At 43.7% G+C, this 15967-nt stretch overlaps 1 protein-coding gene across 8 annotated transcripts in view; it reads left to right on the top strand.

Annotated features, from left to right (window-relative positions):
• Positions 1-15967, top strand: part of ZMIZ1 (zinc finger MIZ-type containing 1) — a 341983-nt gene that overhangs the window by 176602 nt on the left and 149414 nt on the right. For all 8 annotated transcript variants that reach the window (XM_058840875.1, XM_058840879.1, XM_058840874.1 and 5 more), the window contains one exon: positions 8392-8501. In XM_058840875.1, the coding sequence (XP_058696858.1) occupies positions 8442-8501 (60 nt within the window). In that variant the 5' untranslated portion in view covers positions 8392-8441. The remainder of the gene's footprint in view (positions 1-8391; positions 8502-15967) is intronic.

The raw sequence follows: 15967 nt of genomic DNA, 5'->3' as shown, positions 1-15967 counted from the left end.
GCCTTCTTTATGATACTAAATGTAGTGGAGGAAAAAAAGGAGTCCAAATCTATCCGCATTCCTTTACTTGGTGCGATATAGTTTGGGGATGGGGGATTGTTACATTCTTTGTGTTGCCACTCAGTAATGAGGAATAGAAGTTGTGATGGTACAGTATCATGAGAAGAAATCAGCAATTTCCTTCAAATGCTACAGTTCAACTTCCAAAACATGCCTGGTTTCATCAGATAAGTAAGAGGGCCTTCAGTGTCAGAATGCAAATCCTTCGCATTTCTAATTCACAGTGGGCTTGAGATAGTTCTTGCTAGGAGCATTTCTTTGGGTTGACCCAAGATACTTTGACCTCTCTTTGTTACATAGGAGGCTATCTGCTGCAAGAAAGATGTTATCAGAGCATAGCAGAGTAGCATCTTCAGTTCTTGATAAGTAATTGTTAGAAATATTTGCTGCTAGTGCCTTTTCTCCTTCTGAGACAGTCTTTGACAGTTTGGTTAGGTCATTACTGCTTCCTCTAGACCTTTAGAAAATGCTTATATTAGGTAATCTCCTGTAGTTCGTCTTTCAGGTTTTAAGAAAATAACTTAGGTGCTTATGTCCAAACCAGCTGGTTTTCTTTAGTAGCTGATAAATGTCTAGCAAAAGCAGGAAAAAGTTTCCATCCATAAATGTTCTTTGCTCCAGCTCCACAGACTCAGCCCCCAGAAGGTACGTAAGCCAGGTGATGTTAGCAATACTACACGCCTGTTTGCAGGATTTGGTAGGCAGACACAAAGAATTCTCAGCAAATACTTTGCATCTTATCACAGAACCTCTGAAAGAACCAAGCTTTCATTAGGTAAATAAGCATTGTATGCCAGAATGCAAACCTTTTTCTGTTTTTATGCTAACCTGACTTCTGCAATCCTCCCACCAGGCACAGAAGGTGGCAAGAGGTGCTTGACTCTGCTTCATTTTAGAGACTGGCAATTTATCAGGGAGAGATTTTTTACAGCATTGTTGTATGAGTGATCAGGGACACTGGTTAGGAAATTATTTGAGCACAACCCAGCAAGCTTTTAGGGATGGCTCATTTGCTTGTAGCTGTCCCAATGAGGATTAGTATTTCTTACCTGCAAGCTACAGTACATATAGTAAACCACTGGATCAATGGGTTCTGCTGTGGAACTGTCAATGTTTGTTCTAGCAGATCTGTCTATACTGGAGTGTGCAAAGCCTCCGAGAGCACTGTAGCAGGGCACTCAGCCCTGGCTCCCCAGTAGCACACTTCTACACACTTTTGCCTTTAATTTTGTGTTATTATCTCTTGCTGTTTTAAACTGCAGTGTCCTTTTACCTCCTTCCTCTCCCTAAAGATAACAAGCTGACTGAGCTGATTACACTAGGAGCTGGGTGGAATGCAGGGAAACCAACCTTATAATACAAGCATGCAGCAGGGCAATTACCTGTGATCTGCAGATGCTGCTCTCGGTCTGAGGAAACCACTCATTTCAGCCAGCGGGCTGGAGGTGAGGGCTGCCGGTGCAAAAGGCAGTTCATGTGCTTAATGGTTAGTGCTGGCTGCTGACCAACTTGTCCAGGCTCAAGGGAGCTCTCTCCTTAGCTCTCTCTTACACAGTGCGTGAGATTTTTTATATTTCTGTGTCTATACTTTAAGTGTAGGTCATATCCCAGAGCTGTGTGTGTGCTTCCAGCTAGCCCGACCACCTTAGCTTTTGTAATCAGGGTGCAGATGTGCTTCATGATAGAACAACTTCTGCGCACCGCCGCTCCTCCTCCCAGAGGAGTCCAGCAGGCTTGCTTATGCAAGCTGTCATGCTGTCTTTTTTTTCAAAAGCATGTGTGGGTTTGCTTTTGTGTGTATCCGGCTGGCTGTTGGTGCCTGCATATAATAGGCTCTGTATATAAAAACGCTCCCAAGCACACGGCTGCGGAAACAGCTTCCTTAAACCCGACAAAATTGCCAGCCCTTGCAGCTCAAGCCACCATAAATTACAAAAACCTGCTCCCACCTCCCTGAAGCCGTGCCTGCCGGGCGCTGTGTGCGCACACACACTCGCTTTCCCTCTCTCGCAGTCAAAGATGATAGAAAGTCTTCTGGGGATTACTGCACATTTGTAGAGCAACAATGGAAAGCAGCACAGCACAAATATCTATTCTTCCTCGCCCAGCATAACAAACGCTGCTTTGTCTCACATCTGGCCCTTTTTAATAGCTCAAAGCCAACAGCAGTAGCTATTTAACAGCTTATGGTAAATAAAGCTTTATTAAAACAACTTCCTTTTCAAGTGTTTAATGATGAAAACAGCCTTTCGCCTGACATTTTATACTTTTTGTACTATATCCAGTAGAAGAAATAAATTAGTTGTCATGGATAGATATTAAACTTTTTCCAGCAGCAGATCTTTGGAAGCATCTTTGAAAATTCTCGTACTGAAAAGCGGGCTTAGAGCCCTTTGGAAGCTGTGTGAGCCATGTGCCCGAGTGCAGACGTGCCGAGCCGCATTGTGCCCGCGCTGTCGGGCTCGGGGCTGGGCTGTGCCGCGGGCGGGCAGCGGCTGGGGCTGGGGCGGGGAATCCGTGCAATTACACGCAATTAGTAGCGTTAACCTGTGTGTACACACGGAGGTGCGTTCTGATAGTTCAAGAAACAACTTATTACAGTATGTTCCATGGCAAGGGAAATGTCAGGTGGAATTAGATGGCTTTTGTCTCCGGCCCGCCACATTTTACCACCAGGACAGGGCGCTGAGAGAAATGATGTTTTTTAAATCCATCACTGGAGGTGACAGGCTCCCAGGAGCGGCTGGGCTGCTTCGGACCCGGCTCCTCGGGGTCCGTGCTTCAGGCGACGGAACGCGGCTGTCCCGCCTCCTGGCCTCCACAGGGCCACCGCCCCGGGCCCCGCGTCCCCCCAGTGCTGTCCGTGTCCCCCCTGTGCTGTCCGTGTCCCCCCTGTGCTGTCCGTGTCCCCCCCTGTGCTGTCCGTGTCCCCCCCAGTGCTGTCCATGTCCCCCCAGTGCTGTCCGTGTCCCCCCTGTGCTGTCCGTGTCCCCCCTGTGCTGTCCGTGTCCCCCCCTGTGCTGTCCCTGTCCCCCCTGTGCTGTCCGTGTCCCCCCTGTGCTGTCCCTGTCCCCCCTGTGCTGTCCGTGTCCCCCTCAGTGCTGTCCCTGTCCCCCCTGTGCTGTCCGTGTCCCCCCCTGTGCTGTCCCTGTCCCCCCTGTGCTGTCCCTGTCCCCCCTGTGCTGTCCGTGTCCCCCCCGTGCTGTCCCTGTCCCCCCTGTGCTGTCCCTGTCCCCCCTGTGCTGTCCGTGTCCCCCCCTGTGCTGTCCCTGACCCCCTGTGCTGTCCCTGTCCCCCCTGTGCTGTCCGTGTCCCCCCTGTGCTGTCCCTGTCCCCCCTGTGCTGTCCCTGTCCCCCCAGTGCTGTCCCTGTCCCCCCTGTGCTGTCCCTGTCCCCCCCTGTGCTGTCCCTGTCCCCCCCTGTGCTGTCCCTGTCCCCCCAGTGCTGTCCCTGTCCCCCCAGTGCTGTCCGTGTCCCCCCAGTGCTGTCCGTGTCCCCCTCAGTGCTGTCCCTGTCCCCCCTGTGCTGTCCGTGTCCCCCCAGTGCTGTCCGTGTCCCCCCGTTCCTCCGGGCCCCCTGTGGGCGGTGGCGCGGCCCTGCGGCGCCCCCTGGCGGGCCGAGGCGGCACCTGCCCTCGCCCGGCTCCGGCCCCGGCCCCGCTCCACCGCGGCCGCTCCCGCCCTCGCTCCCTCCTGGCTTGTTGCTTCATCAAAGTCACTTCGTAGATACAGCTTGTCTGCCCTCTCCTAGGACCCTCAGCATGCTGGAGACTCGAAGGAAATTATTAGTTTTTAGCTGATTGAATAAACAGCATTAGCCAACTTGTGTGCTCTGGCGGCAGGGGGCAGGGATGTTTAGAGCTGCTGTGCTGAATCCCTGCTTAAGGAACTGATCTTCATTTTCCCTTCTCACCTACTGTTAAAATTTCTTAACCGATAAAGGAATTTCCTGTTGTCTTTTTATTTATGGCCTTCTTGCGCCGAGTGGTCCGAAGTGCCTCCAAATTAGATCTTGTCTGGTGCAGCCACCGCAGGGTGGCCGGTCCCCTGTGGAAATGGAGACCTTGCGTAGCGCTGTGCTGCTGGCCTCCAGCACCGCTCACAGCAGCCTCCCCTACCTTCTGGCAAGGGCTGCCTTCCCTCCTCTGCCCTCAGAGTGGATTTCTGGTGCGGAGATTATTTGCCGAAAGATTGGTTTCCGGAGGAATGGCACCCCGTTTCTGCGGCAGGGGATGGGCGGCAGCTGATGGTTCTGGTGAGCTCCGCTCCAGCTCCATCTCTGCCCAGCAGCGAGGGAAGGGAGCCTGTGGGAACAAGAGCAGAGGTGCCGTGTGAAGTCTCTCTAAAGGCAGGGAGAAGGCTGGGCCTGTTTCAGTGATGATTCAGGTCTCCCTTGGCCGCAGGGGAACAGATTTCCCTGGTCCATTTGGTCCCACGGGGGCAGAGCTCTCGCTGTGGATGGCAGCTCTGGCCATGGGGAGTGCTCACCCCAGAGCAGAACTGAATCCACACTAACTTTCTAAACTCGGAATGGTTTTAGACATGTTTGAAGCAGCAGTGAAATGTTTGGCTTAATTTTTTGTTTCCTCTCTAGGAGGCTGTTAAGGCTGCCTTAAGAACTAGTGGGGACCATGTTGTACTGAATTGTTTTCTGAGCTGTGTTACTTGGAAGTTCCGTTTCTGATAAAATAATTGCAGTCTTCTAACCTGAACTGTCACCCAACACAGAGTGTAACAGAATCTCCTGAAATTCTCTTTCGTAAAGCTAGTGAAAAATTTCATTAATTTTTCAGTATGGAAGAGGGTTTTGTAGTAATGGTTTAAAAGATTCAGTATGTTTGGGGTTAAAAAAAAAAGGTTAACAGGTCGATACATCTGTTCCTTTAAAAAAAAATTCTCCATTTTTGAGACATCATAAATATGTAAATGAGGCCTCTTTAATTACTGCCTAGGGCTATAAACTCTCAATGCTAGAGGGGAGGGAAGAAGGAAGAATAATTCATATTATTTTTTTATTTTTTTAAGAGAGGGAGACTGGGTCTTTGCCTCAGAAAAGAAAGAAGAACGGGTCTTTTTATTGTTGAATTACCAGAAGATGCTGGGAACACTTCTTTTTTTATTTATCCTTTTGGATGGAGTTAGCATGTAAAGCAGTAGTGTACAATCTTTCTGGCTAATATGTGCACCAAACAGAGGGGATTTGTTACAAAGCACCGGGAAAAATTCCCTTCTCTATCCTCCTCTGCCAGTACCCTTAATCCTGATCAGCAATATCCCCCGCTGTCTCTTGAGCTGCTCGAAGGCCTGAATCTTAGCGTGCTGTCTAATGCAGGGACACCGCAGGCCAGCCAGGGACCCTGCAAAGTCGTTTTCACTTGTGACCTGATAAGTGCACAGCACTTAACCGAGTAGAAGTCTGTTCTTATTCAGCCCTGATGGCCTTTCTGTATCTTAAGTACTGTTATTTTCGACTAAGGTGATCTTGCTGCTCCTTTTAAAATAGGATGAGATGGACAGAAAGGGCATTTTTTTAAATTTCAGGATGTGAATGTGCATGTGGGGAATGAGGCCAGACTACAGCAATACCCATGTAGTAGGTATAGTTACTGGAAATTTAATTCTGCTGTTATTTTTCTTCCAGCCAAAATGGTCTGGTGTCAAAATGCTTATTCTGCCATGGTGAAATTTCTGATCTCTATGATAATTTTCACTTTCCATGTTTAATCTTTTAATTCTTGCTGAGGCCCATGAAAGAGTAATTTCCACATAATAATGGTTTCCCACTAATAAGCTCTGCCTTTTTTATAGCAGAAATTACTTAGAGCCAGTATGCTCACTGAAAAAAATTACCCTATTTGATGCTCTTATGATGTGTCTGAGAGAAAGATAAAGATGAGTCTTGCGGCAGTGAGGCAGGGCATTTCAAATACAAAGCGTTGTATCATTGTTTGTGATGATTCTTCTTATGTACAATTTTGGCTGTTTGGTTTGGGCAACAAATGTTTACTGTCCAGGGGAGCTAGTGGGCTGAGGGCCTTCTCTTGCCCAGGAGAGAATAAACGAGATTGGGCTGTGGAAGTAGCAAACTGTCAGCAGTGAGGGCTGGTGGGTCATCGTCCATCCATGCCATGAGGGGAAAGAGGCAGAGGGAGCCTGGCAGGGCAGAGACTCAGCCACAGAGCTAATGACATGGGAACAAGTGGAATTAAGCATGAAAATTCTTCTAACCACTAGGGGAAGGGTGAGAGTTAGAGTGCTTTTCTGTGAGAGCCATTGCCTTTTAAAACCAGAACTATTTTGCAGACTGAATTTGATCAATTACAGAATTTGTGTGCCCTGTCTGTGTTGGAGAGTAGGGGATTGCACTCTCTGTCCTGCCTCTAAGAGCTTTGTTGGGTTCCTGTGCAGTTAAGTGAGTTACTTCTGTGTATTGTGCCGCTCTGCTGTTCCAGATGGGCTTTGAGAAGCTGTGCCTTGTGGGAGAAATGGCAATTTGGACAAGTGCTATAGTAAGCTGTGGTTCAGGTAGCTGATAGCAACCTTTGATTTTGTTTATGGTTAACTGTAAGGCAGGAAACTGGGGTGGTATTACATGTGTACACATGAAATGATGTAATTCAAAAATGTCATTATTTTCTTAAAAAAAAAAAGGCACCTCTGTTTGCACGTCTTCAAATTTTTCAACCGACATCTATGTGCTTGTATATGTATTTGTTTTCAGTATGCCCTTCTCCATCTGTGCTGATGTTCAATTAAAATGCAGATAATGTGTCCTTGCTTGTAAGATGGATCACTGCTGAAGTAGTGTCATGTCTAGGCTGGCTTATCTCTTGATAAATACCTCTGCTGTCCACTGAGAGATTAAACTTCATGACTACTGAGGTCTGTTTGGGGGTCCTACAGGCAGATAAGACTGTGTAACTGGCTTTTAATAAAACATATCAATTTACATTTGCTAGAGGACCTTTGTATGGCATTTGCTATTGAGAATGTGGCAGTGGCATAATCAAAAGAATACTTACATGTGAAACTGGCTCTTCCATTTCATAAGTATTACAATTTATTGACAGGAATGCTTTATTGAACCTTCCTGTGTCTAGAGCATGGAGGTGAGGAGCTTGAGCTGTTGTTCTAAGACCTCATTTAGCTGTCTAGCAGAAAAGGTTTCTTCCCCTGAGTCTAATCCAGCAGGAGCCATGGAAGAACATTATCAGCTAGGTACAGAAACCTGCAGCAGTTTGGTTGTGTTGGATGCACACGGATCTCTGGTCTGGGGTCTGTCTCATTGTGAGAGCTGTGTAATCAAGGCTCCCACCATGGGGAACACTCTTCCCCTCAAGGGGGCTGAGTATGGACAGTGCTGGAATTGTTTAACTGAAGAGATGTTGAATCATGTACCATAACAGCCAGACAAGTATCTGAAAAATTTGTTCTCTCTTACGTGTATGGTGGGAGTGGAAGACAGTTTTGTCATGAGCAGTGCTCTGAATAACAAACCACTCAGTGCCACTGAAAAGGCTCATGAGGGAGAAGTTTCTGTGCAAGACTAGGACCTTGCTTGTGCTACTATAAAGTTTGATGTAAATAGGGCATTTGGGTATATATTTCTGTGCCCACTTATTGTTCACAAACTCCAAACATTACTCTGAGCCATAATTTTATTTTCTAGATTCATTTTTTTTTTTAGTTACAGGAAGGCTTAATTTGCCTGTAATCACACTGTTCGTTAAGACTTGGACCTAAGGACTGCAGACCATGTTTTTTTCCAGAAGTAACAAGTAGTTTGTTGAGCTACAGATACCTGAATGAACACAATTTTTCTCGAAGGCAAGAACTGCACAGCCCTTTGCTTCGAAGATTAGGCCTATTCCATATATTCTAGGTTGTGCATCAGGACATTTGTCATTCTTAAAGTCTGGGCTGCATTGTGGATCCCAGTTCTTCCTGCCCTGTCATCTTGGCCATTTTAAGGGCTCATGAAATAGATCTGCCTGTTGGAGGAGAGTCTAAAATGTACCTGTTGCTTTTATTTTCAATCCAGAAATACAGATTCTTCAGGACACACATTTTGTGCTATTTTTGGCCGTGTAATACTCTGCTGTATCTGATTCATTTAATATCTGTGGGAGGTATTTTCTCTTAAAGGAAGATTAGGAAGAATCCCCATGCCCTTGTCCTTGCAAAAGCCAGGCTGTCATTGTTATTGGGATTATTATTATTTTATCTCACAGTGTGCTCAGGGATTTCTTGCAAGCAGCTCTGTTCAGTTGTTCAGGTGGTGGAAGTGTATGGACCATGTTCAGTGATCTTTATTGTCCTTTTTGTCTTGCAGATCGAGGGATTTTAATGGCTTTCAGGTAGAAGAAAGTGGAGACAATCAAAATGAATTCTATGGACAGGCACATACAGCAGACCAATGACCGGCTGCAGTGCATAAAACAGGTAAGCTGAAGGTGGAGGTCATTGCTGCTGAATGAGGGTTGGGTGTTGGGTGGCAGGTGTTGCATATTGCAATTACCTGTTGCTTAATGAGTGTCCTTGCCCTTCAGAGGGAAGGAATGAGACACTGTAATCTCATTGAAGAGAGCATCTGCTGTGAGAGCTGGTATATTAACCTCAAAAGCCAAACTTTCCCTTACACCTTTCTAAGAAATCTTCAGCCTGGAGACTCAACAAATCTGTCTCAGCTGGAAGCAGAGCGGTGCTCATCCTGCCAGCTCAGCCCCGGAGGGTCACAGCAGGCGGCTGTCATTCTAGTGCTCTGAGCACAGTAATCCACAGTTCCAATGGGCCAGTTTTGATTTTAATCCAGTAGCTGACCTGAGACCTGCACTGCCTGGAGACTCAGAACTTGGATGGTTGGCATGCCTCCAAGTGCTCAGAGTGCTGCTTAATCAGTTTGCATGGAGATGGTAAAAACTTGTGTTTGCGAGGTAAAATTTTCAAGAAGCATCTGTTTGTGAAGATGAAGGGCTCTTCACATGCCACTGCCTTTCAGTGAATTATGTCTCATTTACAGATTTCCCCACTGTAACTGTGCTTGCTTTTATAACCAAGTGAAACTACCGCAGCAAGGGTGCAGAGACTGTCTTTCCTTGCTTTACCCTTCTCTGAACTTTGCTCTGCAGAGCTGCAGGCAGTGTGTATTGTCCCCTCATGTATGTTCTTATCCACATGCAACAATCATAGGATTTTCATAGCAAAGGTCCTTTTAGAGGAGGTGAGCAAGAGAGTGGTTTTTCATGTTGATATTTCCTGTGTTTATCTCTACATTAATGCATGCATTCAGCAAACAGGTGCATAAATGCAAGTTGCACACAGATATTTTGAAGATCCCATCTGGATCCAGGAGATAAGCTCCAAAGTTCATCTCTTTCAACTCAGACTGATTGAAATTTTCTGAATTGCACTGGAAAAACAGAAACTTGTTATTCCATGAAATGGTGTTCCCAAATATTTTTTCACTGCTTTCTGAGCAGTTTTCTTTGTCAGATCAGGTCACAGCAGAGTCCTGCTGCTTTAGTTTTTTATTTGTATTAACTAAATTAAAAACTTGCCTACTTTTGCTCAAAGAGATACGCATATTGCTTCTTGAGGCAGCACAGCATTTCTCTGTTCATAGATTTGCGTTGTAGACACAGGCACCCTAAATCAAAGGAACTGATAAAAGATAAGCATGGGGGTACTGGATGAGTCGCTCTGGATTTTTATATTTATTTCTTTAACTACAACTTCCTCAAGAGAAGCAGCCAAGAGGAAGTGCTGATCTCTCCCTGGTGAGCAGTGAAAGGACACAGGAAAATGCAAAGAGGAAGTTCAGACTGGGCATTAGGAAAGGGTTCTTCACTGAGAGGATGGTCAGTCACTGGAAGTGGTCACAACACCAAGCCTGTCAGAGTTCAAGGAACGTCCAGATGATGCTCTTAGTCATATGATCTAATTTTAGGTAATCCTGTGAGGAGCAGGAAGTTGGACTTATTAATACTTAGAGGTCCCTTCCAACTTGGTGTATTCTTTGATTCTATAAGAATATGTTTCTCTTCTCTTAGTTTCATCAATCTCCATCATGAAGTTATCCTAGTTTCGCCTAGATATTAGTGGAAGTTTATATTTTCTAGAATGTGTTGTAGTGCAAAAATATGTGGGGTTTTGCAAGTTTGGCCTTGCTTTGGGTGATACAGAAAAAGATTACAGCTCACACCTAAACCAGATGATTTTTCTCTCCATATTTCCTTTATAAGAGGGGGTTTCAGAATAAATCAAACAAAGCTAGTTCACAGGTCAAGGAGCAGAAATAGGAATCTTTTCCTGCGGAATTGCTGGTCATAATCTAGCCTTGCTCTGTGGTGTCTCTCTCTTTCATTACTCTGCAGTGAAAGTTAATGCATCTAATGTCCCTTCAGAGGCCTGAGGAAAACATGAATTTGAGGATTTCATCCCAGTTTCTTATGAACAACTTCTGGTTCAGAAAAAAACATGCCCTTGACTGGTACAAATTGGTGTCCTTTTCGGCCATCCTAGCCCATAGGATGAAGAATGAAGGTTAAATTGCAGAACAATTTAACCTTCCAGCTGTAAGAACAGACCTTTACATCAAGTGGAGACAAATGGAGGATGCTGCTCAGCTCCTTTTTCTAGAGCTGTCGGTTTCTGTACATAATTTATATTATTTTAATTAGATAAGAGAATATCAAATTACACTTCCTAAAGTTTTAAAGAGATCATTTTGCCTATGTAATGGGTATTCTGTCAGTTAAACTACTTACTTCATTTATATGTGGTGCTGTTTTTTGCATATGCAGCTTGGATATTTCTTCAGTGATGAAGGCTGGGGGGAAAGGAGGGAAGGTCAGGCTGCCCAGAATTTGTGTAGCAGTGTCTGTTTTCCTCGATCCTGGAAGAAAGCTTGGGGTTTTCTGGTAGACCAGGAGCATGCTTGTATCAGAACTCAAAGGATGCCTGAAAAGGAGCTATCCTGCTTGGGAATGCTTGTGAATTCATGGTTCCCCCATTCTGTTTAGGCCCAAAAAAAGAAGAGAAGAAGAAAACTATGGTTTTGAGCTCTTGACAAACTGTAGTTAACTAAGACAGTGGCTCAACACTAAAAACATGCCTCAGAAAGCTTTTTTTTTTTTTTTGTGCGAGTGGCACTACTTGTAGTTTTGTTGGAGAATAATGACTGCTTTTTTTTTTTTAAATTTGTTTTGTTGAAGAAAGTAGCATCAAAACTGCTGTTTGCTTTTTCATAATTCCAAAATCTTGTGCTCTTATCTTTGCCATAGTGGAGGAAGAGACAGAAACCAACTGCCTTTTTGGAAGACTCTCAACTCTGTCACAGGGTCATAAATTTCCAGCTTGAGGACATTTACCTTGTTCTTTGAGACAGGTCATTAGCTGACTAATACTAGAAAGAGTAATTTCCAGTTCACCCATTGAGAACTGGACCGCACACTGCTCTGTGCATGTTGAATTTGGGAGCAAAGCACTACCTTGCATGGCCTTATAAATGTGTCTCTACCTATTCTGGGGATTAACTGCAGGGTCAGACAAAAAATGTGTCTGTCTTTTCTTCCTGGTCTAGTCTGGTATCGTCTCTTCCCAGACTGTGAACAAACAGTGCTGCTATTCTCCTGAGTGCACACACGCTTTTGGTGAGGTTAACACAGCAGTGGTGTGGAAGGTGCACTGCAGCAGGGGGAGGAAAACCATCCTTCCTTGGCGCCCAGCATCTGCCAGTTTTATAACCCTGCTGGCAGGCAGTGGCTCCTGCAGCCAGACTGAGAGCTGTCTGCCGCCCTCCTTGCCCCTCACTCCAGCCCCTGAGAAATGCTATAAATGGTAATCCATGTGCCTCTTTAACTAGATCAGGTTTCAGCGCAGGGTCAGGACAGACTTCTTTATTCCCAGCTCTGTGACTTGTGAGACACCCACAATATCCTTGCTGACTTCTGTTCCAGGATCAAGGTTGTGTTTTACCTTCATCTTTTTTAGTGCTTTAAAGCTACAAACCCAAAACTTGTATATGATCAGCTAGTTAGGAAATGAAGTGTGTGTTAAGAAGTGTTTCAGAATAGATGAAAGGGCAAACTGAAGAGGTGGCTGTGTATTTATGCTTAAAAAAACCCCTAGACTTCTGTGGAAGGCTGGAACAGCTTGTGTGGTCTCTTTGTAGCTGATTCCCTTAGTATTTGTAAGTGTGTGTGCTTTAAAATCAAACATAGTTTTTTTTGATGTGCAGTGGAAAAAGCCAAAGTAACAGGCTTTCCTTAACACGTGCAATTAGTTTGTCATGACACAGGAGACTCTTCAGGGTACACTGGAGGAAGCTTTGTTCTTTAAGTCATTGTCCATACAAACAAAACCACAAAATTACTTCTCTGCAGAGGTAAGGTCTGATAGCCCCTTAGAATTCCCTGCCATATTTGAGGCTGCAGTAATAATTTGTTTATCTGCTGGGGGCTCTTAAAGCATTCTTCATAGCAGTACAAAGGTGTGGCTTTAACCAGATGCTGCCCATTGGTTTTGTTAGGTGATAGAAGCAAATTCCAGGGAAAATCAGTGGGTTAGGTAACATCCCTCTACTCTTACTCTAATGAGTACTCTTGAAAAACTTGGAGCTATTCTAAATCTAGGGACTTCCACCTTTTGTGTCTCTGTTTGCTGTCAGTCAATTCTGTAAGGTTTCTGTATGTTTCTTCTGAAATTCTTGCACAGAAGTAGATGGAAAAAAAACTTTCTATATTTAAATTACAAGGCAGCCGCCTCTTTCAGAAAGGGTGTGTGATATCTTCCTGCTGTGCTGAGTACAGTTGTTAGGCTCTGTACTAAAGCTGTGCTGAAATGTTAGTAACAGGTTAAGGAGAAGTGTGAAAAGGCTCTCTGGTGTCAAAAGTATTAGATCATGGTGGGAACAGAGAAGGTTGTTTCTGCTGCTTGTGTCATGGTGCATCAGGGCACATGGAGCAGTATCATCGAATGATGCTGGATCACCACGGTATTGGAGACACACGTCACACAGCTGATTTCCAGAAACCAATTAGCATTTCTCCCCTCTTTCCTTCCAGAATGCTTGCTGAATTGCTGCCTAGCAATGCTTTTTCATGCCTACCCAGCCATTCAGAGAGATATGCTAAAAGTTGTAATTGCTGTGTGTTTGTGTTGATATTTTCTTGCTCAAATTGGAAACAAGCAAGCCCATTTCTTTCATCATTCAGCAGCTAGGTTTTTGGTAGCTCGCAATTCAGGGGAAAACAGAATTCTTTGCATATTTACATAACTGTTTTTAAGTGCTGAAGTGTTTGAACTAATTCTTCTGCTCTTCAGTGTTATTGTTGCAGACTCATGTAAATGCTAAGCAGTCCTAAACATGTCATTTTTAGTATATTTTGGACTGGTTACCAAGGACTGGTATGAAATTACAGCTGAAAAGATTTTAATAAAAAGAAAAATGCTTCCCATACATTTTTTTCATTTGCATCTGCTTACAAAACTGCCCACAATAGTTTCATGAAAATTTCATTCTTGAAGAACTTTGAAAATTAGAAGTATTCTTATGAAGAGTGCCTTTATTTAGAATATACTTTTTTTGGTGTTCCGTATAACTGTTACAGGGGTTTTAGCAGCTAAATATGAGATAACAAGGCTAAAGGGAGAAAATACCTTTTCCTTAAAAAGACATTTGATGGGCCTCAAGTGTTACAGTTTATTGGTTGAATGGTCCATCAGTGTTGCACTAGTAGCTACATTTTTTTTTGGTATCTTTTTTTCTGAGGCCCATAGCCACAAGTTCTTTGGCTGCTTTTGTGCTCAGTCTGCTGAGTCTTCCTCTGCTAGACTTAAGTAGACTTAAGGATGTTTAGGAAAAACTGACAGCAGACCAGCTTTCCTGGCTCCTCTAGTCCAGTTAGAGACCTGTCAGTCAACATTCCTGCTCTGTTAGATCCTGCATCCTGGTAGGGAAGCTGCAAGGGAAAGAGCAAAGAGGCAATTTGCTAGAAGCACTTCTGGTGGGGAGGGGGAAGAGAGCACCTTCTTGTTGTTTGCAGTATCTGGCTGGTTTGTTTATCTGACAAGATTCCAGTGGGTGGAATATAACCCCTCATGTTGTGAGGCAGATTGGTAAAGTTGTGGCAGCCTCACTTTGCCCGTTCCCTGTGCTGCTGCTTTACTGCAGCACCTGTCCTCAAGGGCTGAGGTGCTATTCCTCTTCATATTAGTTGTGTCAGTATCCTTAGTGTTTCCATTTCAAAATGGAAAACGCACGTTTTAAACTCACATAGAAAACCTCCAGTACCAACAGGATTTAGTATAATTTTATTATTTTCTGTGCAACCAATTAATCTGGCCTGTTGTTTAAAATCGTCTTTCAGTAAATAAGGATGAATATTTGAAAATTCTAGAAATCTGTAAGTTGAGGCAATGATGTCACCTTGGTGTCAGATGAACATAAGAAGTCCTTTTTGTCAGCAGCTGGGTAAGGCTCCGCAGTGAAAATGTGACACATCTGGTGACAGCTCTGACTTCTGTCCTGCCATTTCTGGATCTTCCTTCTTACATATGCACTTGCTTCATGAGTTGCTGCTATTGCGTGCAACAGCAAATCCATAGAGGTATGGCTTAGGGTTTGCACATAAGGACCGTGTACCATTTTTACCATTTGTAAAAGCAGGTGTTTTCAAAAAAGTTGTAGTGGCAAAAGTTAATAGCAAGAGCCTTCAGCTATGCAGACCTCTGCCATCATCTCCTGAAGGAAGAGTCTCTTCACTGGTACTGTTCACTCCTTCTTGCCTCTGTGCAGTAACTGTATGTGGGCAGGTCACACAGCAGGTGCTGTGGGCAGTTTTGTAATTGAAAAACTGTCTGGAGAAGCATTTTTCATTTTGATTTGCAAGTCTCTCAGTAATGCCTTGCTGGCTGGTAGGACCTGTGAGAATAGGTCATGTGAATTTTACATCTTCCACAGTGGTATCAGTTTGTATAGTCATCATTTTAAGTAGTCATCTTGAGATTTTATCTCTGCATAGATTAAGAGATTAAAATAATAAAGATTAAATCAGTTGATTAAAAGTGCTATAAAAAGCTCAATAAGTAAGTAAATTACTCAAATGAGTAAAAAAAATTAATTGCAAAACAAAATATGTCCAACAAATGTGCTGCTGTTCAACAGCATATAGTTATATATTAACTATATATTAACTATATATTAACTATTGGTTATTTTTCAAAATCAGTTAGTTTATTCTCCTGAAATTTAATCTATTTTAATTAAATTTTAAAAGTTGATTCAGTATGTATATCAGAGGAGTTGGTGCTTTTAGTTTTTCCCCCTTGCCATCAACTCACTTTATACTCTAGGTGGTGTTACTTCTTTTTAAAGACTGCACTATTGACAATAATCTTCCAGTAAAGGGATGATGTAATACTTCTTCATTGTCCTTAAAACACCTTGGTAAGTTAAGAACTGCATGAAAGAAAACCACTGACCCGAACTTTTCATAATGCTGTGATATGTACCTCAAATTATTAAATGATTCACAACACAGAAATGTTTATGTAGACACCCCACTTTGCCTGAGTCCTTCACTTAATTTTCTACTAAAACACATTATGAAAGTAGATTTTTTTTTTTTTTGTCAAGACAGCAGGTAAGCAAGTCCAGAATAAATAAGCCTATTTTTATCAAAAAAATCCATTACCAATTTATGTAACTATTATTGTAATAATGAAACATCATTCTAATTCTGCAGTGGTATTCTAATAGGAAGAGTATGGCCACTGTTTTGGTAAAATTAACTCCTTGATATGTTGAGATATTTAGGACTGAAACAACTGACTGAAAATCAGGAGGGCATTGGAGAAGAGAGCTCCTGTGTCTTTGCATTGCCTGTTGGAATGGTAAGGCTGAAGAG

The sequence above is a fragment of the Poecile atricapillus genome, chromosome 6, assembly GCF_030490865.1.
Source record: "Poecile atricapillus isolate bPoeAtr1 chromosome 6, bPoeAtr1.hap1, whole genome shotgun sequence".
NCBI lineage: Eukaryota > Metazoa > Chordata > Aves > Passeriformes > Paridae > Poecile > Poecile atricapillus.
Note: the sequence above shows the minus strand (reverse complement) of the source record. Positions and strands in the feature narration are given on the sequence as shown.